This window comes from Oncorhynchus mykiss, chromosome 26 (genome assembly GCF_013265735.2).
Source record: "Oncorhynchus mykiss isolate Arlee chromosome 26, USDA_OmykA_1.1, whole genome shotgun sequence".
In the NCBI taxonomy this organism is placed as follows: domain Eukaryota; kingdom Metazoa; phylum Chordata; class Actinopteri; order Salmoniformes; family Salmonidae; genus Oncorhynchus; species Oncorhynchus mykiss.
This window is the reverse complement of record NC_048590.1, coordinates 13,872,586-13,900,495: the sequence shown is the minus strand read 5'-3', so window position 1 is coordinate 13,900,495 and position 27,910 is coordinate 13,872,586. Positions and strand designations below refer to the sequence as shown.

The following is a 27,910-nucleotide window of genomic DNA, read 5'->3' as shown; positions in this document are numbered from 1 at the left end:
TTTGCCGATGACCCAATAGTGGTAGGCCTGATCACCGACAATGACGAGACAGCCTATAGGGAGGAGGTCAAAGACCTGGCTGTGTGGTGCCAGGACAACAACCTCTCCCTCAACGTGATCACAACAAAGGAGAATATTGTGGACAACAGGAAAAGGATGACTGAGCGAGCCCCAATTATCATCAACGGGGCTGCAGTAGAGCAGATTGAGAGCTTCATGCTCCTTGGTGTCCACATCACCAACAAACTACCATGGTCCAAGCACACCAAGACAGTCGTGAAGAGGGCACGACAAAACCTATTCCCCCTCAGGAGACTGAACAGATTTGGCAGTAGTCCTCAGACCCTCAAAAGGTTCTACAGCTGCACCATCGAGAGCGTCCTGACTGGTTGCATCACTGCCACCTATGGCAACTGCTCAGCCTCCGACCGCAAGGCACTATAGAGGGTAGTGCGTACGGCCCAGTACATTACTGGGGCCAAGCTTCCTGCCATCCAGGACCTTTATAACAGGCGGTGTCAGAGGAAGGCCCTAAAATTGTCAAAGACTCCAGCCACCCTAGTCATAGACTGCTCTCTTTGCTACACCACGGCAAGCGGTAACGGAGCACCAAGTCCATGAGGCTTCTAAACAGCTTCTACCCTCAAGCCATAGGACTCCTGAACATCTAAACAAATGGCTACCAAAACTATTTCCATTGCCACCCCCTCTTTTACGTTGCTGCTACTGTTTATTATCTATGCATAGCCACTTTAATAACTCTACCTACATGGACACATTACCTCAATTACCTCAACTAACCGGTGCCCCCACACATTGACTCTGTACCGGTAGCCCCTGTATATAGCCTCGCTATTGTTATTTTACTGCTGCTCTTTAGTTTACTTTTACTTATTTTGGTATTTTCCTTAACCTCTAGCGTCGAGCAATCCCGTATCCGGGAGCGTAATAATATCCTCAAGCTCATTACCATAACGCAACGTTTCCTATTCATGAAAATCGCAAATTAAATGAAATAAATATATTTTTAACAACGTGTTAACAACACTGTCATCTCAGATTTTCAAAATATGCTTTAACCAAAGCTACACAAGCATTTGTGTAAGAGTATTGATCCTAGCATAGCATTAAGCCTAGCATTCAGCAGGCAACATTTTCACAAAAACAAGAAAATCATTCAAATAAATTAATTTACCTTTGAAGAACTTTGGATGTTTTCAATGACGAGACTCTCAGGTAGATAGCAAATGTTCATTTTTTCCAAAAAGATTATTTGTGTAAGAGAAATCGCTCCGTTTTGTTCATCATGTTTGGCTAGGAAAAAAAACGAAAATGCAGTCACTTACAACGCCGAACTTTTTTCCAAATTAGCTCCATAATTTCGACAGAAACATGGCAAACATGGCAAACGTTGTTTAGAATCAATCCTCAAGGTGTTTTTCACAATTCTATTCGATGAAAAATCATTCCTGGCAGTCGGTTTCTCATCAGAGTCAAACGGAAAAATACTGCAGCTGGAGATTACGCAATAATTGCGACGGAGGACCCCAAGCGACCACCTGGTAAATGTAGTCTCTTATGGTCAATCTTCCAATGATATGCCTACAAATACGTCACAATGCTGCAGACACCTTGGGGAAAACGTGGAAAAGGTAAGCTGACTCCTAGCTCCTCCACAGCCATATAAGTAGTCATTCCCATGAGGCGGTTTCAAAAAATGCGGCACTTCCTGATTGGATTTTTATCTGGGTTTTTTCTGTAACATCAGTTCTGTGGCACTCACAGACAATATCTTTGCAGTTTTGGAAACGTCAGTGTTTTCTTTCCAAAGCTGTCAATTATATGCATAGTCGAGCATCTTTTCGTGACAAAATATCTTGTTTAAAACGGGAACGTTTTTCATCCAAAAATTAAAAGAGCGCCCCCTATATCGAAGAAGTTAAAACTGCATTGGGCTTATAAGTAAGTGTTTCACTGTAAGGTCTACATCTGTTGTATTCAGCGCATGTGACAAATAAAATTGCATTTGACAGCCATGGAGATCTCTTACATAAAATATTAAATGTTTGATGGCTTCCATCAGTTTCAGTGACAGGGAGCACACAGCCATAGACTTGAATGTCTTATTGCCTTGTCTTGTCTAGCTAAGCCATGAGATGTCTGCTGACAACCTAATCCCCATAGTTAGAATGGTCTTCCTCTGTCAAATCTGTGCCAAATGCAGCCCTGGCTTGCTCTACTCTGCAGTCTGAGGGGAAGCGATATAAATAGCTCAAACTTGGATGCTAGAGAATGAGACCCCACTGGAACCTCTTGCCTGCTATTCACTACCGGCCAAGAGGGTAGTGCTTAGGGCTTTCGCCACAGAATCCACATGTAATATGGACTTTGTAGGTGGTGGAACTGTCATCAAAATTCCCTACCTCTCCATGACAGTATGACAGATAGCTTTATACATCTGTTCAGTTTCAGGGCTTTAGAGTGCGAACATTAAGTCACATTTTGTGACTTTGACTTGGCTGTGCGAGTTCAACGTTGGTACGAGCTGCATGCTCTACCTGGTCACCACACTCAAAAAACATGAATTGGTCAAACAATAAAGTGCATTATTGATTCCAATAATGAGTGTATGCAATGCCCCTCTGCCTGTTTTACTGAGGCCTGCTACTGTCACTCCCTCTTCCCCCCATGTGCACCCCGAGTAGAGGGAAAGAAAAATGTATAACATTTTATCATGCAATTGTGGGAAAACCACAGTTTTGGCAGCAACTACTGTTGTCATCATTGAGGAGGGCCTCAGCTTTATGTAGTTAATTTTTGATTTCTTAAATCTCAATATTGAGCTAAAAGCACAATGTTTTTTCAACCAAAGTATCTGTGTCTTTGAGATACGGAGTGTGTAAAATGCCCACCGGGCATCGCAAGTACATAAGCATCATTGGGTAGTACAGCTACTTTTAGGCTATTACAATTACTGTTAGATTAATACATGACTACTAGTAGTATGCCAACAGTGGACATGCTGCTTTTCCCTGGTAGTTTAGCAAACAACAACAGCGAAAGACAAGTCTGATTTTCGACGATGATAGAACTGATTTTGTTACAAAAAGGTCCTCTGGAGAGCGCCTGCTATTTGAAGTAGGGATAATAGCAGACCAGCATCAGGGCAGCATGGAGGGTTAAATGTGCAGTAGTGGTGCAGCAGTAGCTCAACTTAACGTTATAAAAACTACATTCAAAAGTGTGTTTTATTAAATTAAGAATGTCAGGTGTCATGATATATCCTTGTAGGTAAAGATGTCACGAAGATAATTGAATTGAGACAAAGCTTTTTCATTGTTAAAATAGGCCCCAAAAATGTAAAAATGTATGTTAATCAAAGCAATCTATCAAATAACTCAAAGGGGTTTCTTTAATTGAAGCTTCACTAATGTCAAATATGTAAAGTGTGGTGTACCGCAGGGCAGTTCTCTAGGCCCTCTACTCTTTACTATTTTTACCAATGACCTGTCACTGGCATTAAACAAAGCATCCTTGTTCATGTATGCTGATTATTCAACCATACACACATCAGCCACCACAGCTAATGAAGTCAAATAGTAAAACCTGTTATGGCTGCGATCCCCGTACAGGGACCAACATCAGGGGAAATTTCAGAGTGACAACTAAAAATACAACTTCGTAACATTAAACATTCTTGAAAATGCAAGTGTCTTACACCCTTCAAAAGATTAGAATCTTGGTAATCAAACTATGTTTTCCAATTTAAAATAGCTATTACAGAGAACAAATCCCATGCTTTTGTTTGAGAAGAGCAATCAAGAACAGAAACATTTTCCGCCATGACAGTTTTTACACATTCACATCTGAAGGTAAAATTATGACTTACATTCTGATATCTTGCTCTTATTTCTCTTCCTGAGTGTCCCATTGATCAAATGAAGTGCCGTTTTCTTTGATAAAATCCATTTTTATAGCCTAAATCTAAACATTTTGTAAACAGTTTGTGCCGTGAATTCCATCTCTATCATTTTTTTACGGAGCATTCGGCGTGATTCGCCCCTGTAAACAATCATTTATCTAGTCATGGTGGGTTTCAGTGCATTCCTCTGGATGTTTGCAACACAGTCAAAATTGTTTGTTTTTTTGCGGGGAGAATTGACCGAAGTGAGCTGATTTGAAGACAACGATAAATGACTATCTTACGCACCAATAATTTTAGAGAAGCTTCATTGATTGACTATATTTCTGCCCAATGACCACTGATCTTCTTGAAATCTAGCTGGGTAGATAGCCAATGAGCTGAGGTAAACGCCAGTATGTAATGGTTTGGGGTTGGACCACAATTCCTTGTTTATAATCGTACGCGCAGGCAACACCATTCTCGCCTTGATGATCAGAGGAGTTGCTGTAAGGCTTTTTACGCGCAGCTGTATTTCGGAAAGTTGTAGTTTCAACGATTTCATTGACGATATCATGGCGAATAAATCATGTAAAGCGAAGTCAAACTCTGAAGTGAAAGTGAAAAAGTGAAAGTGAGAGATTTTTTTTTTGAGGAATCTTGGAGCGTTATGATTCAAACGAACTGAGGAGCTGTTTATGCAAGGACAGGACGTACTTCTGGACGGGTAAGTGCTAATGCCGTTTTATGAAATATAAATATATATATATATATTATTTTTTTGCAATGAAATGTGTAGTTTGTTTGTGTGTGTGTGTTGGTTTGTTTGGGTGTGTGTGTGTGTGTGTGTGTGTGTGTGTGTGTGTGTGTGTGTGTGTGTGTGTGTGTGTGTGTGTATATATATATGTGTGTGTATATATATATATACACAATGGCCGGAGTTGAATGGAACACCTTAGTGACTGTTCCCTCTGTTTATTTTATGTGATGATAAAAGGCTCATACAATACAAATATTTTTTTTATGTTTTCTTTCACAGTGATAGCGACTCCGACTGGGAGCCCCCGGTGCCAAGCTGCCCACTCTACCTGTGCCCCCAGTGGTGTTCATATGCCACAGTTCATTACTGCAGGCATGACTGTGCCTCAGGGCCAAAAGGGCACAGCATGGAGGCGTCGTTGTGTTCTGCGTCGCATGAAATACACCACTTGTTCAGTTTGCCTCTGCTTTACATCAGAAAGAGACTGCTATGGGACATGGCACTGGCAGCAAAATAAACTTAAGGGGTGTTCTGTTTTTTTTTTAAATAGTTACTTTCTAATATTTTTGTAACATTTTTTGTGTGTGTGTGTGTGTGTGTTAGAATTGCTTTTTGATATGTTGTATATAGTTATTTGCACTGTTGTATATAGTTATAGGTCATTTCACCAATTCGGCCACTTGGGTACATTTGGGCAACTTGTGTGGGACACCTGGGTGACTTCATGCTAAATGTCATGTAGCTCACCCATTCCTGAAGTTATCAGTCTGATAACTTTGCACACCTACAATTGCCCTATTGTGTTATCAATCAAAATTATATCCAGCATCCTATCTGACTGTGTGGCTATTCTAGTACATGTGAAAGATGATACTACAACAATAAAAAACAGAAAACGTATGCTCTTTCTCTTTTCTTCCACCAGATCTACTGTGTTATATTCTCCTACATTCAATTAACATTTTCCACAAACTTCAGAATGTTTCCATTCAAATGATATCAAGAATATGCATATCCTTGCCTCTGGGGCTGAGCTACAGGCAGTTAGATTAGGGTATGTCTTCAGGTGGAAATTGAGAACAATGGGATGCAGCCATAACAGGTTAAATAGTGTTTTGGAATGTGTGGAATAAATTGGTCCTGAACATCTCTAAAACTAAGAGCATTGCATTTGGTACAAATCATTCCATAAGTTCTAGACCTCCGCTGAATCTGGTAATGAATGGTAATGAACAAGTTACGGAGACTAAATTACTTGTCGTTACCTTGGATTGTAAACTGTCATGGTCAAAACATGTACAGTACCAGTCAAAAGTTTGAACACAACTACTACTTCCAGGGTTTTTCTTTATTTTTACTATTTTCTACATTATAGAATAATAGAGAAGACATCAAAATGAAATAACACATTGGGAATCATGTAGTAACCAAATCAAAATATGTTTTATATTTGAGATTATTCAAAGTAGCCACCCGTTGCCTTGATGACAGCTTTGCACACTACTGGCATTCTCTCACCCAGCTTCATGAGGTAGTCACCTGGAATGCATTTCAATTAAGGTGTGCCTTGTTAAAAGTTAATTTGTGGAATGTTTCCTTCATAATGCGTTTGAGCCAGTCATTTGTGACAAGGGGCGGTATACAGAAGATAACCCTATTTGGTAAAAGTCCCAATTATGGCAAGAACAGCTCAAATAAGCAAAGAGAACCGACAGTCCATTTTTACTTCAAGACATGGTCAGTCAATCCGGAAAATTTCGTCAAGTGCAGTCGCAAAACCATCCAGCGCTATGATGAAACTGGCTTTCATGAGGACCGCCACAGGAAAGGAAGACCCAGAGTTACCTCTGATTCACAGCATAAATTCATTAGAGAGTTAACTGCACCTCAGATTGCAGCCCAAATCAATGCGTCACAGAATTCAAGTAACAGACATCTCCACATCAACTGTTCAGAGGAGTCAGGCATTCATGGTGAAATTGCTGCAAAGGAGCCTCTACTAATGGTCACCAATAAGAAGAGACTTGCTTGGACCAAGAAACATGCGCAATGGACATGAGACCGGTGGAAATCCTTCCTTTGATCTGATCAGTCCAAATTTGAGATTTTTGGTTACAACCGCCATGTGTTTGTGAGATGCAGAGTAGGTGAACGTATGATCTCTGCATGTGTGGTTCCCACCATGAAGCATGGAGGAGGAAGTGTGATGGTGCGTTGCTGGTGACACTGTCTGTGATTATTTACAATTCATGGCAGATCTAACCAGCATTGTTACCACAGCATTCTGAAGCGATATTCCATCCCATCTGGTTTGCGCTTCGTGAGACTATAATTTGTTAGTCAACAGGACAATGACCTAACACACCTCAAGGCTGTGTAAGGGCTATTTGACGAACGAGAATGATGGTGTGCAGCATCAGATGACCTGGCCTCCACATCACCCGACCTCAACCCAATTGAGGTGGTTTGGGATGAGTTGGACCGCAGAGTGAAGGAAAAGCAGCCAACAAGTGCTCAGCATATCAAATCAAATCAAATTTTATTTGTCACATACACATGGTTAGCAGATGTTAATGCGAGTGTAGCGAAATGCTTGTGCTTCTAGTTCCGACAATGCAGTAATAACAAGTAATCTAACTAACAATTCCAAAACTACTGTCTTGTACACAGTGTAAGGGGATAAAGAATATGTACATAAGGATATATGAATGAGTGATGGTACAGAGCAGCATAGGCAAGATACAGTAGATGGTATCGAGTACAGTATGTACAAATGAGATGAGTATGTAAACAAAGTGGCATAGTTTAAAGTGGCTAGTGATACATGTATTACATAAGGATACAGTCGATGATATAGAGTACAGTATATACGTATGCATATGAGATGAATAATGTAGGGTAAGTAACATTATATAAGGTAGCATTGTTTAAAGTGGCTAGTGATATATTTACATCATTTCCCATCAATTCCCATTATTAAGGTGGCTGGAGTTGAGTCAGTGTCAGTGTGTTGGCAGCAGCCACTCAGTGTTAGTGGTGGCTGTTTAACAGTCTGATGGCCTTGAGATAGAAGCTGTTTTTCAGTCTCTCGGTCCCAGCTTTGATGCACCTGTACTGACCTCGCCTTCTGGATGATAGCGGGGTGAACAGGCAGTGGCTCGGGTGGTTGATGTCCTTGATGATCTTTATGGCCTTCCTGTGACATCGGGTGGTGTAGGTGTCCTGGAGGGCAGGTAGTTTGCCCCCGGTGATGCGTTGTGCAGACCTCACTACCCTCTGGAGAGCCTTACGGTTGAGGGCGGTGCAGTTGCCATACCAGGCGGTGATACAGCCCGCCAGGATGCTCTCGATTGTGCATCTGTAGAAGTTTGTGAGTGCTTTTGGTGACAAGCCGAATTTCTTCAGCCTCCTGAGGTTGAAGAGGCGCTGCTGCGCCTTCTTCACGATGCTGTCTGTGTGAGTGGACCAATTCAGTTTGTCTGTGATGTGTATGCCGAGGAACTTAAAACTTGCTACCCTCTCCACTACTGTTCCATCGATGTGGATAGGGGGGTGTTCCCTCTGCTGTTTCCTGAAGTCCACAATCATCTCCTTAGTTTTGTTGACGTTGAGTGTGAGGTTATTTTCCTGACACCACACTCCGAGGGCCCTCACCTCCTCCCTGTAGGCCGTCTCGTCGTTGTTGGTAATCAAGCCTACCACTGTTGTGTCGTCCGCAAACTTGATGATTGAGTTGGAGGCGTGCGTGGCCACGCAGTCGTGGGTGAACAGGGAGTACAGGAGAGGGCTCAGAACGCACCCTTGTGGGGCCCCAGTGTTGAGGATCAGCGGGGAGGAGATGTTGTTGCCTACCCTCACCACCTGGGGGCGGCCCGTCAGGAAGTCCAGTACCCAGTTGCACAGGGCGGGGTCGAGACCCAGGGTCTCGAGCTTGATGACGAGCTTGGAGGGTACTATGGTGTTGAATGCCGAGCTGTAGTCGATGAACAGCATTCTCACATAGGTATTCCTCTTGTCCAGATGGGTTAGGGCAGTGTGCAGTGTGGTTGAGATTGCATCGTCTGTGGACCTATTTGGGCGGTAAGCAAATTGGAGTGGGTCTAGGGTGTCAGGTAGGGTGGAGGTGATATGGTCCTTGACTAGTCTCTCAAAGCACTTCATGATGACGGATGTGACTTCTACGGGGCGGTAGTCGTTTAGCTCAGTTACCTTAGCTTTCTTGGGAACAGGAACAATGGTGGCCCTCTTGAAGCATGTGGGAACAGCAGAGTGGTATAGGGATTGATTGAATATGTCCGTAAACACACCGGCCAGCTGGTCTGCGCATGCTCTGAGGGCGCGGCTGGGGATGCCGTTTGGGCCTGCAGCCTTGCGAGGGTTAACACGTTTAAATGTCTTACTCACCTCGGCTGCAGTGAAGGAGAGACCGCATGTTTTCGTTGCAGGCCGTGTCAGTGGCACTGTATTGTCCTCAAAGCGGGCAAAAAAGTTATTTAGTCTGCCTGGGAGCAAGACATCCTGGTCCGTGACTGGGCTGGATTTCTTCCTGTAGTCCGTTGACTGTAGACCCTGCCACATGCCTCTTGTGTCTGAGCCGTTGAATTGAGATTCTACTTTGTCTCTGTACTGGCGCTTAGCTTGTTTGATAGCCTTGCGGAGGGAATAGCTGCACTGTTTGTATTCGGTCATGTTACCAGACACCTTGCCCTGATTAAAAGCAGTGGTTCGCGCTTTCAGTTTCACGCGAATGCTGCCATCAATCCACGGTTTCTGGTTAGGGAATGTTTTAATCGTTGCTATGGGAACGACATCTTCAACGCACGTACTAATGAACTCGCACACCGAATCAGCGTATTCGTCAATGTTAAACGTTAAATAAAGTTCGTTCAGAGCCATCAATGTGTCTGCTTGGGGGGGATATATACGGCTGTGATTATAATCGAAGAGAATTCTCTTGGTAGATAATGCGGTCTACATTTGATTGTGAGGAATTCTAAATCAGGTGAACAGAAGGATTTGAGTTCCTGTATGTTTCTTTCATCACACCATGTCACGTTGGCCATGAGGCATACGCCCCCGCCCCTCTTCTTACCAGAAAGATGTTTGTTTCTGTCAGCGCGATGCGTGGAGAAACCCGTTGGCTGCACCGCTTCGGATAGAGTCTCTCCAGTGAGCCATGTTTCAGTGAAGCAAAGGACGTTACAGTCTCTGATGTCCCTCTGGAATGCTACCCTTGCTCGGATTTCATCAACCTTGTTGTCAAGAGACTGGACATTGGCAAGAAGAATGCTAGGGAGTGGTGCACGGTGTGCCCGTCTCCGGAGTCTGACCAGAAGACCACCTCGTTTCCCTCTCTTTCGGAGTCGTTTTTTTGGGTCGCTGCATGGGATCCACTCCGTTGTCCTGTTTGTAAGGCAGAACACAGGATCCGCGTCGCGAAAAACATATTCTTGGTCGTACTGATGGTGAGTTGACGCTGATCTTATATTCAGTAGTTCTTCTCGACTGTATGTAATGAAACCTAAGATGACCTGCGGTACTAATGTAAGAAATAACACGTAAAGAAACAAAAAACTGCATAGTTTCCTAGGAACGCGAAGCGAGGCGGCCATCTCTGTCGGCGCCGGAAGTAGACATGCTCAGCATATGTGGGAACTCCTTAAAGACTGATGGAAAAGCATTCCAGATAAAGCTGGTTGAGAGAATGCGTGTGTAAAACTATCATCAAGGTAAAGGGTGGCTACTTTGAAGAATCTCAAATATAAATATATTTTGATTCAACACTTTTTTGGTTACTATATCATTCCATGTGTAATTTCATAGTTTTGATGTCTTCACTATTATTATATAATGTAGAAAATAGTAAAAATAAAGAAAAACCCTTGAATGAGTGGGTGTGTTCAGACTTTTGACTTGAACTGTGCCGACAGAGATGAACTTCCGGCGCCGACAGAGATGGCCGCCTAGCTTCGCGTTCCTAGGAAACTATGCAGTATTTTGTTTTTTTACGTGTTATTTCTTACATTGGTACCCCAGGTAATCTTAGGTTCCTTTACATACAGTCGGGAGGAACTACTGAATATAGGAGCAATGTCAACTCACCATCATTACGACCAGGAATATGACTTTCCCGAAGCGGATCCTGTGGTTTGTCATCCACCCAGGACAATGGATCGGATCCCAGCCGGCGAACCTAAACAACGTCACTGTAAAAGTGGCAAACAAAGCGATCTTCTGGTCAGGCTCCGGAGGCAGGCACATCGCGCACCACTCCCAGGCATACTACTCGCCAATGTCCAGTCTCTTGTCTCCAGAGAGACATCAGAGACTGTAAAGTTCTTTGTTTCACGGAAACATGGCTCACTTGAGAGACGGTGCAACCAGCTGGTTTCTTCACGCATCGTGCCGACAGAAAAAAGCATCTTTCTGGTAAGAAGAGGGGCAGGGGGGTATGCCTTATGATTAACGAGACGTCTTGTGATCATAACAACATACAGGAACTCAAGTCCTTCTGTTCACCTTAGAATTCCTCACAATCAAATGTCAACCACATTGTCTACAAAGGGAATTCTCTTCGATTATAATCACAGTACATATTCCCCCCCAAGCAGACACATCGATGGCCCTGAACAAACTTTATTTGACTCTATGTAAACTGGATTTTAACAAGGCTAATCTGAAAACAAGACTCCCTAAATTCTATCAGCATATCGATTGTGCAACCAGGGCTGGTAAAACCCTGGATCATTGTTATTCTAACTTCCGCGACGCATATAAGGCCCTCCCCCGCCCTCCTTTCGGAAAAGCTGACCACAACTCCATTTTGTTGCTTCCACTCTACAGACAGAAACTAAAACAAGAAGCTCCCATGCTCAGGTCTGTTCAACGCTGGTCCGACCAATCTGATTCCACACTTCAAGACTGCTTCGATCACGTGGATTGGGATATGTTCCGCATTGCGTCCAACAACAACATTGACGAATACACTGATTCGGTGAGCGAGTTCATTAGAAAGTGCATCGGCGAGGTTGTACCCACAGCGTCTATTAAAACATTCCCAAACCAGAAACTGTGGATTGATGGCAGCATTCGCTCGAAACTGAATGTGCAAACCATTGCTTTTAACCAGGGCAAGGTGACCGGAAACATAACCGAATACAAACAGTGTAGCTATTCCCTCTGCAAGGCAATCAAACAAGCTAAGCGTCAGTATAGAGACAAAGTAGAGTTGCAATTCAACAGCTCAGACACAAGAGGTATGTGACAGGGTCTACAGTCAATCACGGATTACAAAAAGAAAACGAGTCCCATCGCGGACCAGGATGTCTTCCTCCCAGACAGACTAAACAACTTCTTTGCTCGCTTTGAGGACAATACAGTGCCACTGACATGGCCCGCTACCAAAACCTGCGGACTCTCTTTCACTGCAGCCGACGTGAGTAAAACATTTAAACGTGTTAACCCTCGCAAGGCTGCAGGCCCAGACGGCATCCCCAGCCGAGTCCTCAGAGCATGCGCAGACCAGCTGGCTGGTGTGTTTACGGACATATTCAATCAATCCTTACCCCAGCCTGCTGTTCCCACATGCTTCAAGAGGGCCACCATTGTTCCTGTTCCCAAGAAAGCTAAGGTAACTGAGCTAAACAACTACCGCCCAGTAGCAAGTGAAGTGCTTTGAGAGGCTTGTCAAGGACCATAACAACTCCACCCTACCTGACACCCTAGACCCACTCCAATATGCTTACTGCCCCAATAGGTCCACAGACGACGCATTCGCAACCACACTGCACACTACTCTAACCCATCTGGACAAGAGGAATACCTATGTGAGAATGCTGTTGATCGACTACAGCTCAGCATTTAACACCATAGTACCCTCCAAACTCGTCATCAAGCTCGAGACCCTGGGTCTCGACCCCGCCCTGTGCAACTGGGTACTGGACTTCCTGACGGGCCGCCTCCAGGTGGTGAGGGTATGTAACAACATCTCCACCCCACTGATCCTCAACACTGGGGCCCCACAAGGGTGCGTTCTGAGCTCTCTCCTGTTCTCCCTGGTCACCCACGACTGTGTGGCCATGAACGCCTCCAACTCAATCATCAAGTTTGCGGACGACACTACAGTGGTTGGCTTGATTACCAACAACGACGAGACGGCCTACAGGGAGGAGGTGAGGAACCTCGGAGTGTGGTGTCAGGAAAATAACCTCACACTCAACGTCAACAAAACAAAGGAGATGATCGTGGACTTCAGGAAACAGCAGAGGGAGCATCCCCCTATCCACATCGACGGGACAGTAGTGGAGAGGGTCGTAAGTTAAGTTCCTTGGCGTACACATCACGGACAAACTGAATTGGTCCACCCACACAGATAGCGTTGTGAAGAAGGCGCAGCAGCCTTCCTCAGGAGGCTGAATAAATTTGGATTGTCACCAAAAGCACTCACAAACATCTACAGATGCACAATCGAGAGCATCCTGTCGGGCTGTATCACCGCCTGGTACGGCAACTGCTCCGCCCACAACAATAAGGCTCTCCAGAGGGTAGTGAGGTCTGCACAACGCATCACAGAGGGCAAACAACCTGCCCTCCATGACACCTACAGCGCCCGATGTCAGAGGAAGGCCATAAAGATCATCAAGGACAACAACCACCCGAGCCACTGCCTGTTCACCCTGCTATTATCCAGAAGGTGAGGTCAATACAGGTGCATCAAAGCAGGACACCTGTCATCAGAGTTACGCGCACAATGACACACACGTGGACTCCATCACCTCTTTGATTATCTGTTCTTTATATGTCACTGCCTTCGGTTTCTTCCCCAGTCGTCATTGTTCCTGTTTCATGTCGGTTTGCTGTTTGTGTTTATTGTTATGTTAATTTATTTATTAAATGTATTCACTCCCAGAACTTGCTTCCCGACTCAGTGTTCATCGTTACAAGTGACCTGCGACATACAGTGCCTTGCAAAAGTTTTCACACCCGTTCGCATTTAAAAAAAACAGAATTGCATTACAATCTGTAATTTAAATGGATTTTAATTTGGATTTCATGTAATGGACATAGACAAAATAGTCCAAATTGGTGAAGTGAAATTAAAAAAGGAACTGGCTAAAAAAAATGTTTTTTTAAATTAAGGGGCACCAAGGGGCACCACGAAGACCAAGGAGCTCTCCAAACAGGTCAGGGACAAAGTTGGGGAGAAGTACTGATCAGTGTTGAGTTAAAAAAAAATATCCAAAACTTTGAACATCTCACGGTGCACCATTAAATCTAATTTTTTTTTAATGGAAAGACAATGGCACGACAACAAACCTGTCAAGAGAGGGCCGCCCATCAAAACTCACGGACCAGGCAAGGAGGGCAATCATCAGAGAGGCAACAAAGAGACCAAAGATTACCCTGAAGGAGCTGCAAAGCTCCACAATGGAGATTAGAGTATCTGTCCATATGACCATAAGACCACTCCACAGAGCTGGGCTTTAAAGAAGAGTGTCCAGAAAAAAAGCCATTGCTGGGCCTTCCGGGTGGCGCAGTGGTCTAAGGCTGTGCCACCAGTGATTCTGGGTTCGAGTCCAGGCTCTGTCGCAGCCGGCCGCGACAGGGAGCGTCCTGTGGCGTTCCTGACCAGGTCGCCAATTGTACCTTGTTTCTTCCGACACATTGGTGCGGCTGGCTTCCGGGTTGGATGGGCATTGTGTCAAGAAGCAGTGTGGCTTGGTTGGGTTGTGTTTCGGAGGACACGTGGCTCTCGACCTTCGCCTCTCCCGAGTCCGTACTGAAGTTGCATCGATGAGACAAGACTGTAACTACTACCAATTTGATACCACGAAATTGGCAGAGAAAAAAGGGGTAAAAGCAACAAAAAAAGTAATTGCTTAAAAACAAATAAGCAAACACGTTTGGTGTTCGCCAAAAGGCATGTGGGAGACTCCCCAAACATATGGAAGAAGGTACTCTGGTCAGATGAGACAAGGAAAACGCTATGTCTGGCGGAAATCCAACACTTCTCATCACCCCGAGAACACCATCATGTTTTGAACTGAAGGAATGATGGATGGCGCTAAACACAGAGAAATTATTGAGGGAAACCTGTTTCCGTCTTCCAGAGATTTGAGACTGGGATGGAGGTTCACCTTCCAGCAGGAAAATGACCCTAAGCATACTGCTAAAGTAACACTCAAGTGGTTTAAAGGGAAACATTTAAATGTCTTGGAATGGCCTAGTCAAAACCCAGACCTCAATACAATTGAGAATATGTGGTAGAAGATTGCTGTACACCAGCATTCAACTTGAAGGATCTGGAGCAGTTTTTCCTTCAGGAATGGGCAAAAATCCCAGCGGCTAGATGTGCCAAGCTTATAGAGACATACCCCAAGAGACTTGCAGCTGTAATTGCTGCAAAGGGTGGCTCTACAAAGTATGGACTTTGGGGGGGAACAGTTGAGTTTTTTGTCTTATTTCCTGTTTGTTTCACACAAAACATTTGCATCTTCAAAGTGGTAGGCATGTTGTGTAAATCAAATTATACAAACCTCCCCAAAATCTATTTTAATTCCAGGTTGTAAGGCAACAAAATAGGAAAAACGCCAAGGCTGGTGAATACATTTGCAAGTTTCCTGAAACGGGTCACATGTACAGTATGTAGCTAGTGGGCTAAGCTGTAGCATTAGTAATGTCTTTCAAAAAGGAGACAACTCACAAATGCGGAAAAAAATGCAATTTTATAATTCTGACAATGACTGAATATGAAAATCAGGAATCAGATTCTGAAGAGCTGCCCGCTCGACCTTGTATCCATTGAGAACCCTGAATCTGAGGACACCTTGCCCACTGACGAAGTCCCAGGTCCCTTCGAAGATGCTGGTGGTGATGGAGACAGACCGACAGTGAATGAAGTACAGGAGGTCTGTTGTAGCTGGAAGGCAGCCAGCCATTTCACCCCTCCTGGCCCTGCAGTTTGCTTTGATGAGTCTCAGTATGGAGTGCAAAGCTCCTTGCCATTTCCCTCTGAGGCAGAGTGCCGTTTCTGACAGAAGAGATGGTGGGAGACATAGTAGAGGAGACCAATCGCTACACCAGGAGAAGAGCGAGCTAGGAGTGAGGGGTAAACTCTGAATAGGTGACAACCACAATAAGTAAAATGTATACCCTCCTGGTGACAGTCCGAATGGGAATAGTAAAGAAGAGCTCCCTAAGAGAATACTGAAGCACAGATCCAATGTTTGCCACCTTCTTTTCCCAATACCGCTTCCTAGTTCTGCTGCGTTGCCTTCGTCAACAATGCTGCTGCCAACCTAAATGACCCGTTACACAAAATAATTTATGTTCTTACCAACCTGACATCAGCATTTGGTCGGGTCTTTGTGCCATACCATGACTTACGCATTGATGAGTCCCTGATGTTATGGAAGGGTAGGCTGGATTTCAGTCAATATATTCCCTCCAAAAGGCAAAGGTTTGGGGTCAAGTTCTTTGTTATGTGCGACGTGAAGACATGATTTGTCCAGGACATTATAGTCCAAACATGGTCCACCCCTGACATCCATTTTTATGAGGGTCTTGGGGTGTCCGGGTCCACGGTAATGACCATGCTGGTGAGATAATTACTTAACAAGGCATTTTTTTGTAATTGGAAGTACAGTTCACATACAGTTCCATTATATGCCTTTAGAGATGAGGGGGTGGAAATGCAGTTCTTCAATCACTGCATGAATATTAAATATGGGTTATGCATATTCATAAGTTCTTGCAGGTTTTTTTCATCTAGTAAAAAAAGTTGTTGTTTAACCACCACTAATACTTCCATAAAATAGATAATTACATTTAGGCCTATATGTTTTCTTGCTGTGTTTTCATCCAGTAAAACAGTTAAGGAGTGTACGTTCAAACAATATGTTGCGAGCATACAAAAGCCGGCTTCAATCATCAGCTTGAAAATGTCCAGCTCCAGTTATGATATTGGCAAATAATGTTCAAGACTTTGTGTGTGGTTTCTGAAAGTACAGAATCAAAAATAATTATTAGGAATTAGAATACAATATCAAGATTTAGCAATAAAACAATGAAAGTAACATAACACTGCTATAAAAAATAATAAATTGCATTGACAAAATCACAGATCATGAGTTCTATAACGTAAGAAACAGTAACTGTTGTGCTCCACAAGGGAAAAGGGCAGAACAGAGCTATATGCTAAACAGGCCAAATGAAAACAAACCATGGTCATAAGGTCAAGGTCTCTTCAAAAGACAACAAGCAAATACTTCTAACGCAATTAGCATTGTTTTACAGAGCTAATAGAATAATGTAGCTAGCTACATAAGCACAATTGAGTATAACACCATAAAGGTTAAGCAATAAGTACCTTGTGTGTCCGTGGTTATAAAGAATACACACAAATGTATTATGGTCCAAAGATAGTGAGCTACAGTAGAAACGACATACAGAAACTAAAATAACGTATTAAGGTACTTACTTTCATAGAAACGCACACGTCCAAAGTTATCATCATGTAGTAAGGAAAACAACAATGAAGGCAATGTGGGGACCAGCCAGAAAATGTGAAACAGTTTGTGCAGGTCCTGTTCTGACAATGGGGAAGTGCTTGGGGAAGTTTGTCCAGCTCAATAAAGCCAAAAATTATAATTGTCTACAAAAGTGAAATGGCCTACTTTTATGAGGAGGCGGAACACACAATTCAAACTGTTGTTCGAAAATCATTTGAGATTGACAAGTTTAAAAGTTTAAACTGCCTAGAAATTAAAAACTACTCAGAACTGTAATTAATACAGTATGCATGACTGATGGTGAACACTGTATTTATCTTATTTTTTTAACAACTAAATTAGACAATCAATGCTGTGTTATCTGATTGATGAGATGTTGATGAGCCGGGTCTTTATCTCCATTTGAGGAAGTAAAAACAAAATCAATGAAACTGTGTTGACTCCCACACTCGACGGTAATCTTCTCAATGTTTCAACAACTCTTGAGAATAAATGTGAGGAAATTGGAAAGCAATTCCACACTAAGTGGTCCTGGATATGAAACAATAATAAAGCCCCTTATTTCAAATCTAAATCACCTTTTAGGGTTTTGGTTTATTTAAATGTTGTAGGCCTAGATATAAACAGATACAAACTGACTTGCAGGACCAAAATGTGTTTTTGTTTTACAATTAAATTGTCAAATGCAATTTGCCATGTTCATGCTGTATGCTTTACTGTAGGTATCGACAAGATTGGAGTGTTGACTATACATAATATATACACACAAGTGTCCTCGGTTGCAACACTCACTACCGGGTTACCAAACTGCCTCTGGAAACAATGTCAGCAAAATAACTGTTTGTCTGGAGCTTCATGAAATGGGTTTCCATGGCAGAACAACTGCACACAAGCCTAAGATCACCATGCGCAATGCCAAGCGTTGGCTGGAGTGGTGTAAAGCTCGCCGCCGTTGGACTCTAGAGCAGTGGAAATGCGTTCTCTGGAGTGATGAATCACGCTTCACCATCTGGCAGTCCGACGCACTAATCTGGGTTTGGAGGATGCCAGGAGAACGCTACCTGCCCGAACGCATAGTGCCAACTGTACATTTGGTGGAGGAGGAATAATGGTCTGGAGCTGTTTTCCATGGTTTGGTCTAGGCCCCTTAGTTCCAGTGAAGGGAAATCTTAACATAACATCATACAATGACATTCTAGACGATTCTGTGCTTCCAACTTAGTGGAAACAGTTTGGTGAAGGCCCTTTCCTGTTTCAGCATGACAATTCCCCTGTGCACAAAGAGAGGTCCATACAGAAATGGTTTGTCAAGATCGGTGTGGAAGAACTTGACTGGCCTGCACAGAGCCCTTACCTCAACCCCATCAAACACCTTTGGGATGAATTGGACCGCCAACTGTGAGACAGGACTAACATCAGTATTCGACCTCACTAATGCTCGTGGCTGAATGGAAGCAAGTCCCCCCAGCAATGTTGCAACATCTGGTGGAAAGCCTTTTCAGAAGAGTGGAGGCTGTTATAGCAGCAAATGGGGGAACAAATCTATATTAAAATGGCCATGATTTTGTAATGAGATGTTCGACAAGCAGGTGTCCACATGAGTATAATTAATTTACAGGCATTAGCTATTGAAAGTATTATTATATATTGTTTTAACCTAAATCAAAAACAGTTTTTTTAACAAAAATGCAACTGACATCAAAAAGCACTAATCGCTCAGCACTATTTAAAGAAGCTTAAGTAATAGCTAACGCCTGTAGATTGATTATACCCATGGGAGGAACATAAAATCAACACTCCAATCCTCCCGATACCTACTATGAACCAAATACTGGTATTTTAAAACTGTTCTCAGCAATACTGTCCCTCTAACTTGAATTAGTATTATATTATTAATCAATACATATTAAACCTTTACTGTATAATACATAATGCTTTTTGAGGTCGGTTCCGTTTCTGTTCAGGTAAAAAAAAAAAAAACGGTTTCAGATTTCAATGATGATACTTAAAATTATTTTAGTGCGTTTTTATCAAAATTATAAAGGCAAATATTGAGAACATTCAATTGCCAAAACATTCCATTATCTTCTAACTTTTTAAAATGTGATAATAGAAAATCATTTTATTCCTTAGTAATCATAACCAAAAATAAATCAACAATTTGGTTAATCGCTCAGCACTATTCCATAATGATGAAATTACCCTACACACAGCCATTTCATTGAGTGCGAGTATTCAGTTAATTGGTGTGGCAAATGTTTACATATCTCGGCAATTAGCTCAGCATGGACGCTAATATCAATACAAGCACTCTCATAGTCCAATGTTCTCATTATTATGCAACCACCAGCAATGCAATCTGCGCCAAAATAGTTCCACAGAACAGAAGGAAAGAAAAACAGCGAGCGTAAGCATCTCTCCCTTGCTCTTTTCACTTCTCTCCCAAAGGCACCAGGTAAGATTAGACAAAACTAGATGAAGACCTTCCTGGGGAGATTCCATTGATCTGACTAGTTTATATCAGGAGCGCCAGCGGTGACACATTTTTCCTTCACCCGTAATGTAGGGTAATAAAAGTCTAGCTCCCCATGCCAACACATGACATCTGTTGTTTATGTATCACTGGCTAACGCTAGCAACCAGGGGACGGGGTGAGACTAGTCCCGCAGCCATGAAATAGGTCTGCCAACCCAGCAGCAGCCAGATCTGTGCCTCTCTCCCTCTCTATCGTCTCACTCTCTCAGCCTCTGTCCCTCTCCCTCCCTCCACCCTGACAGTCTGTTCCTGTCATCCTCATCCAAAACTCCACAGCACTAATATGTAAATAGTGGCCAAAGGATCATATATCAGGCTTTGTGCATTGTAGGCTGACTTGTTGAGATTGCAGAGTTGCTGCTTGATATTGCCTTGTCAGCTGCCCGCTGCAAGCTCTTATTGTTTTTGGAAATGGTCTTCTTCTTGAGTGTCAGTGCTCTAAACTCTTAGAATTAGTGGTAACTCGAGAAACCCTGGAGATCTTCAAGTAATCCCTGGGGTTCCTCAAGTAACCATTGCTAGTCAATGATTCATATTTGCACCTTCTGTTAGTTGAGGGGTTCTTTAAATGGTTCAAGGAAGCAACGGGTTCCTGGAGGAACCCTGGAGTGGAGACGTGGCTTAGTGGGGGCATGGCTTTAAGATATACTGTATTTTTTGTTGTTGAGTTTTTGTTCTGTTGTGTTGCAATCACATGTTACGATTGAAAACAGACAGTTTTGTAGCTTCAATGATGCTATCAGAGGTGTTGGAGTTCCTCAAGAGCCTATGCAAATCCTAAAGTTAGTTACCACTTTCTTACTGAAAATGTTCATGGGCAGAGTACAAACTGCCTAATGAAGACCTAAGGGTCGAAACGTTGTTATAAATACATATCACCTGGGAGCATGAGCAGCAGTGTCACGACTTCTACTGAAGTCAGTTCCTCTCCTTGTTCGGGTGGCGTTCGGCGGTCGACGTCACCGGTCTTCTAGCAATCGCTGATCCACCTTTCATTTTCCATTTGTTTTGTCTTGTTTTCCCACACACCTGGTTTACATTCCCTCATTACTTGTTGTGTATTTAACCCTCTGTTCCCCCCATGTCAGTGTGTGAAATTGTTAGTTGTAAAGTGTTTGTGCACTCTGACTGGTTCGCGCCGGGTTATTTTGTACCCATATTTTGTTGTTCTGGGTGCCGTTGGTTTTGCATATTAAAACTTTTTGAGGATAGGGGGCAGTATTTTCACTTTGGATGAATTGCGTGCCCATAGTGAACTGCATCCTACTCTGTCCTAGATTGCTAATATATGCATATTATTATTATTATTGGATAGAAAACACTCTGAGGTTTCTAAAATTGTTTGAATTATGTCTGTGAGTATAACAGAACTCATAGGGCAGGCAATCTTCCAAACAAGAAGTGAAATTCTGAATGTGGGGCAACTTTGACGTCATTGCCCCCTCCTTTCCCAACAAGATATGGATCTGGTATCACTTCCTACGCCTTCCACGAGATGTCCTCATTCAGTAGAAAATGGAATGGAGTATTTGCTGTGAACTTTGACCGAATGGGAGGGGAAATAGTCAGTGTCCTGACAGAATGCCATTTTCCTGTGGCGCATTTCTCTGTGGGTGCTACCGCTGTTCCATTTGGCTCCAGCTGAAAACGTATGATCCGGTTGGGACGTTATTGGATATATATGATAATAACATCCTGAAGATTGATTCTCTACTTAGTTTGACCAGTTTATTCGACCTGGAATATATCTTTTGGAAGTTTTCGTGCGAGTTATCCTGGACCAGCAGTCAGTTTTTGGGCACGTGAGCTGAAAGTTATAGCAAATGCAGCTACTTGGACACTAGTATTGGACATTATAGAACAAAACAACGATTTATTGTGGAACTAGGACTCCTTGCACTACATTCGGATGAAAGATCATCAAAGGTAAGGGAATATTTATGTTGTAATTTCGTATTTCTGTTGACTCCAACATGGCGGAGAAATACTTTTACGTCTGAGCGCCGTCTCAGATTATTGCAATGTTAGGCTTTTTCCGTAGCGTTTTTAAAAAATCTGACACAGCGGTTGCATTAAGAACCAGTGTATCTTTAATTATATGTAGAACATGTATCTTTAGTCAAAGTTTATGATGACTATTTCTGTTATCTGGCGTAGCTTTCTATAATTCCTCCGGATATTTTGGAGGCAGTTCTGAACATGGCGTCAATGTAAACCGAGATTTGTGGATATAAATATGCATATTATCGAACAAAACATAAATGTATTGTGTTATATGAGTGTCATCTGATGAAGATTTTCAACAGGTTAGTGATTCATTTTATCTCTAATCCTGCTTTTGTGACTATCTTTGGCTGGAAAAAATGGCTGCGTTTTCCCTTTGATTTGGTGGTGGTCTAACATAAATATATGTTGTGTTTTCGCTGTAAAACATTTTAAAAATCGGACATGATGGGTAGATGAACAAGATGTTTCTTTCATTTGAGGTATTGGACTTGTTAATGTGTGAAAGTTAAATATTTCTAAAGAATATTTTTGAATTCCCTGCGCCACCTTTTCAGCTGAATGGGGGGGTTCCCTGAGGGGAACTACTTGCCATAACAGGTTTAAACCTCTTTGGGATAGGGGGCAGCATTGGGAAGTTTGGATGAAAAGCGTGCCCAGAGTAAACTGCCTGTTACTCAGGCCCAGAAGCTAGAATATGCACATAAATATAATTAGTAGATTTGGATAGAAAACACTCAAAAGGTTCCAAAACTGTTAAAATAATGTCTGTGAGTATAACAGCACTCATGGCAGACGAAAACCTGAGAAAAATCCAACCAGGAAGTGGGAATTCTGAGGTTTGTAGTTTTCAAGTGAATGCCTATCGAATATCCAGTGTCCAGTCGGTGTCAACAGTCTTTAGGAGTTGTTTCAGGCTTCTATTGTGAAAGGGGAGAGAATAAGACCACTCAGAGTAAGTGGCTCAGCTGAAAGCCACGAGTTGTTTATCACGCGTGGCCGTGAGTGCGAGCTCCGTTCCCTTTCCTTTCTAATGAAAGCAGTATTGTCCGGTTGAAACATTATTGAATATTTATGATAAAAACACCCTAAGGATTGATTAGAAACATCGTTTGACATGTTGCAATTTCACTGTCTGTAGGCCAGGGATTCCGCTAGTGGAACTCCCTTCCCAGAGAGGTTATGGGGAAAAATGCAAACTTACAAAACCCACTAATATTGCCAACTATTTTAGTTATTTGTTCATTGGCAAGATTAGCAAATGTAGGCATGACATGCCAGCAACAAACACTGACGCTACACATCCAAGTATAACTGACCAAATTATGAAAGACACAAGCACTGTGAGTTTGAATTCCGTAAAGTGAGTGTGGAAGAGGGGGAAAATTGTTGTCTATCAACAATGACAAGCCACCAGGGTCAGACAACTTGGCTGGAAAATGACTGTGGATAACAGCGGATGACATTGCCACTCCTATTTGCCATTTCTTCAATCTAAGCCTACTAGAAAGTGTCTGCCCTTAGGCCTGTAGTGAAGCAGAAGTAATTCCACCACCCAAGAATGGTAAATCCCCATTACTGGCTCAAATAGCCAACCAATCAACCTGTTACCAACCATCTCTTCACAAACCCCAAGTCAAGAACAGACTATGGGTGGCATAAAGTACTACGTAGAGCCATTGCTACATGGAACTCTATTCCCCATCAGGTAACTGATGCAAGCAGTCAAATCAGATTTTTTTTTAATGGATAAAAATTCACCTTATGGAACAGCGGGGACTGTGAAGAGAGAGACAGACACACACACACACACACACACACGCACGCTAGAACACACACTCACACTGTAATATTGCTGTATTATACATTTTGTATTGTATATAACATTATTACACCACTATATGATGTACTGTTTTATATTTTCTTTCATGTGTGATGTAAGTGCCTTAATGTGTTTGGACCGCAGGGAGAACAGCTGCTGCCTTGCCAGCAGCTAATGGGGATCCCTAATAAATATAAAGGCAAACGCAACGCATTGCGCCAATAGGGTTAACCAACTTGATGGGTATTGTAACATTGTATAGTGTGTATCGCCCGTGGTTCGACTACTCAGCCCCCTCATACGTACGGCCTGTGCGTTATGATGGCCTCACGGCTGCCATCCCACTTCTGACACCAACGTAGCAAACAAGAAGGGCAGGGAGGTGAACCTGGGTCACTGCTGTGAATGGCAAGCACCCTACGCATTGCACCAAGAGAGTTTACCCACATGGTTGGAATTGTAACATGGTTCATATAGCCAGAATCGTTACAATACAGTGGTGATGTAATGATGATGATTAGTTCAGCATCTGTTACCAACAGTTTACCTAAAATATTCTGGATAATCTTACAACCACTAGTCAGAGCTTGGGTAACCTACATCTTACAAATGGAATTAGTTTACCAAACGTTCTCATGATTCCACGCCCAATAAAATATTTCTGCAATTCACTGATAAATAAAACAATGAGCTATCAATTAACAAACACATAGAGAAAATAATTATACATTACCTCGAAATAAGAAGGCTTTGCTATTTTTGTGAAGCCCTGCCACTTGGGTAATTCCAAATGTTGCATTTGCGAAGTCAAGTTCATTGATGATATCAATCTGGTAATCGGGATCTATTCCAAAACCGAAAACTGTAGGGGGGAAATATTATTTAGCCATTGTCACACATTGGGTGCACAGTTACACACATCCTCCCACCTACACGATGTGTATAACGTACAAGGCACTTCTTTAATAATTGAGTTTGAGCATCAAACTTCAGCCTCTGCGTGATACAACGAACTGCAACACAGTCAAATACATGGGTATTGAATTCATGCGATTTCAAAGCACCTTCACCTCGGTACAGTGGCAATCACATCGGAGACAAAGCGCGTAAATTGCATGGCACTAGACATCATATACCGTATAATGGCAGATTACTTTAAATGAAAGTCTATATAATACAAATATTGGACTTATTGTTGCGCTGGAACAAATTGACTGCTGCATCGACCTGTGTGACACCTGTCATTTGTGTAGGGATTTATGCGCGTTCTACAGATGTGGTCTGACAACAACATACCCTCCGTTTTAGGAGATGATAACTGCTATTATTCTGTACTATAAAACTAATTCCAAAAATATGATTTATAAATGAGGGGAAATTGATACAAAAATTTGTATTCATAATAAAAAAATCTACAAGGGACAAACGAACAAAAAGCCGATAGAGGTGCTTATCAGGCTATGGAGGAGGAGAGGGTGCGCATTAAACAACTATGCTGACAGAGCTGATAATGATACCTAAAACAATAGGTAAACTAACTGCACATGTCCCCGTGTGACACCTACCTGGTTTCGCAATGAGCACTACGGATAACAAAGCCACGTAAATATCCATGTGTGTGAAGTTGCACTGTACAGTTTCCTCAGAAATATCCTACGTCGAGCGCTTCGCTGGCAAAACACTTGCTCGAGTCTGTCTCCCAAACTGTGCTCGTCTCACCGGTGCTGGGTGCAGTGGCTCGGAGCGTTCCACATCATGGAAATAGGGGTTCTGTCGGTGAGCACGTAAATTCTCTTGAATTTACTCTAAATACTATTGCCATCCATTCAATAAGTGATATTATTCACAAAGCTGGAATAAATCCGCATTAGCCATCCTTCTGAATTGAAATTCATCTATAGACGATATTTTTGCACAGCGAAATTAATCTTAATCCTCCCCTTCAGAAACGATAGACACATCCAATTCTGGAGTGAAAGGTTTTTGAAGAAAGTCAACTGGGGGACCTGTAATAAGAGTTGGGATTCTAACAAGTAGGCTATATGTAATCACATAACACATAGGCTATGTATCATCATCTCTTACATAGCCTTTGCTATTTTTTGCAGATAATCAGATGCAGCATTTTGCACAACAGAATAGACCTATGATAATAAACCTAAAATGAATTGAATCAACCGGATTTCTTTAACCAGCTCATAGTCAGGTCCTCATGTATGTCTTTTATTCGGGACTTCACGCTGTTAAACAGCATTCCAACCATAAATCCCGACATGTGTCCATCTCCTTTATCTCCTCCCTTCCCTCTAACTCGATCAATCTCTCTCACCCCTAGGATACTGAGGGCTTTTTATAAGCATGGGTACTCCAACCTACCTTCCTCCTGGGAGCTGTCTTTGTTGGATACCATTAATCACGCTCCTTGCTTCTCCAATACAGCTAATAATCGCATCCCAAATGGCACCCTTGTGCGCTACATTTGCCCTGTGGGCTCTGATCAAATGTAGTGCACTGTGTATGGAATAGAGTGCCATTTGGGAGGCACACAATATGTGTAGTGTGTATATTGTGAGGTTACCTGCATTGACAAGCCATGCGCTGACATTGAAACAATAACATTTAGTCAGCGATTATGGCATTTATCCACGGCGTGGACAGGACCTTCTTTGTGTGCACAGTAATGCAGTCCGAGCGCAAGGGAGAGTAAAGTTCTCGATATGATGTGTGTGACGAGTGTACGTCTACTAATTAGTAACTATAAAAAAAATGATATATCAAACTATCCTTGCAGATTCATCTCTTAAAATCCAATTTTATTGTATTGTGCAGTGCACATATTTTCAAATACCCAGGTAATGTTAATTTCGGTGTTTTTGTTACACAGTTAGTGAAAATGAAAGATAACTACCCAGCAAACCAAAATTGGTTCCGTGAAGATTCCCAGAACATTCCTTAGGTTGTGGCAAATGTTCTCATAACACAACAAAATACCCAGTTGTGCTGGTGATTATACAAAACATTCACCTTATGTTGCAAGAATGTTCTCAGAACACATTTCGGCTGTTCTCTACCTGTAAACTTAATGAGAACATTTGGGGAATGTTCTGTGGTGGTTGTTAAAGATGTTGTGCACAACATTTTAGTGAATGTAAGGAGAACATTCCAAGGATATTTATTTTAAAACCTTTTCCAAAAAAACATAGTTTACCAAAACATTATTTTAATTTTGGGGGGGATGTTATTATCCTAATGTTAGGGTTTTATATAAGTATACTGAACAAACATTTAACTCAACATGTAAAAGTTCCATGTTTCATGAGTCAAATAAATGATCCCAGAAATGTTCCGTACAAAAAGCTTATTCCCCTCAAATGTCATTCACAAATTTGTTTACATCCCCTTTTCCAATATAATTAATCCACCTGACATGTCATATCAAGAAACAGCATTACACAGGTGCACCTTGTGCTGGGGACAATAAAAGGCCACTCTAAAATGTGCAATTTTGTCACACAACACAATGCCACAGATGTCTCTTTTTTTAGGAAGTGTGCAAATGGCATGCTGACTGCAGGAGTGTCCACTAGAGCTGTTGCTAGAGAATTACATGTTTATCTCTCTACCATAAGCCACCTTAAACGTAATTTTAGAAAATTTGGCAGTACGTCCAACCGACCTCAGAACCACTGAGGAGTTTTTCTGTTTGTAGTAAAGTCCTTTTGTGGGGAAAAACTAATTCTGATTGGCTGGGCCTGGCTCCCCAGTATCTGCACCCCTGCCATCCAAGGCCCACCCATGGCTGCTAAGTCATGTAAAATCCATATATTAGGGCAGAATTAATTTATTTCAATTGACTGATTTACTTCTATGAACTGTAACTTAGTCAAATACTTGAAATTATTGCATGTATGTATAGAACTTAAATGGCAATCTTAGTTTATGTTCTGGGAATGTTCCTGCTTTGCTGGGTAGATCTTTGATCATTCACTGTCACGACTTCCGCCGAAGTTGGTGGCTTTACTTGTTCGGGCGGCGTTCGACAGTCGACGTCACCGGCTTTCTAGCCTCCACCGATCTACATTTCTTTTGTCTGTATTGTACACACCTAGTTCCCATTATGTTTTAATTATTTCCCTATATAACCCTCTGGAGCCATCATGGTTTTGTGCATGTTTATTGTTGTCAGTTGTCTCGTTTATGTGATTCTGGATTTTCATTCTCCTTGTTGGAAGATTATTTTTTAGTACTATTGTTACTCAAGTTACAATTGTTACTCATCTCTGTATCCTGCGCCTGACTCCGCCTTACCCACATCACCTAGACTCTGACAGAAACATGCACCTTCAATGGAGTCAGCAGGTGCACACAGCCCTCCTCTG

General features: G+C 42.4%; 1 protein-coding gene across 1 annotated transcript in view; it reads right to left on the bottom strand.

The window, feature by feature from the left end:
- Positions 1-25,276, bottom strand: part of LOC110506270 (protein kinase C-binding protein NELL1) — a 407,912-nt gene extending 382,636 nt beyond the window's left edge. The window contains exons 1-2 of the mRNA XM_021585706.2: positions 25,097-25,276; positions 24,265-24,393 (exon numbers count right to left, since the gene is read on the bottom strand). Of these exons, the coding sequence (XP_021441381.2) occupies positions 24,265-24,393; positions 25,097-25,145 (178 nt within the window). The 5' untranslated portion in view covers positions 25,146-25,276. The remainder of the gene's footprint in view (positions 1-24,264; positions 24,394-25,096) is intronic.
- Positions 25,277-27,910: the final 2,634 nt, after the last annotated feature.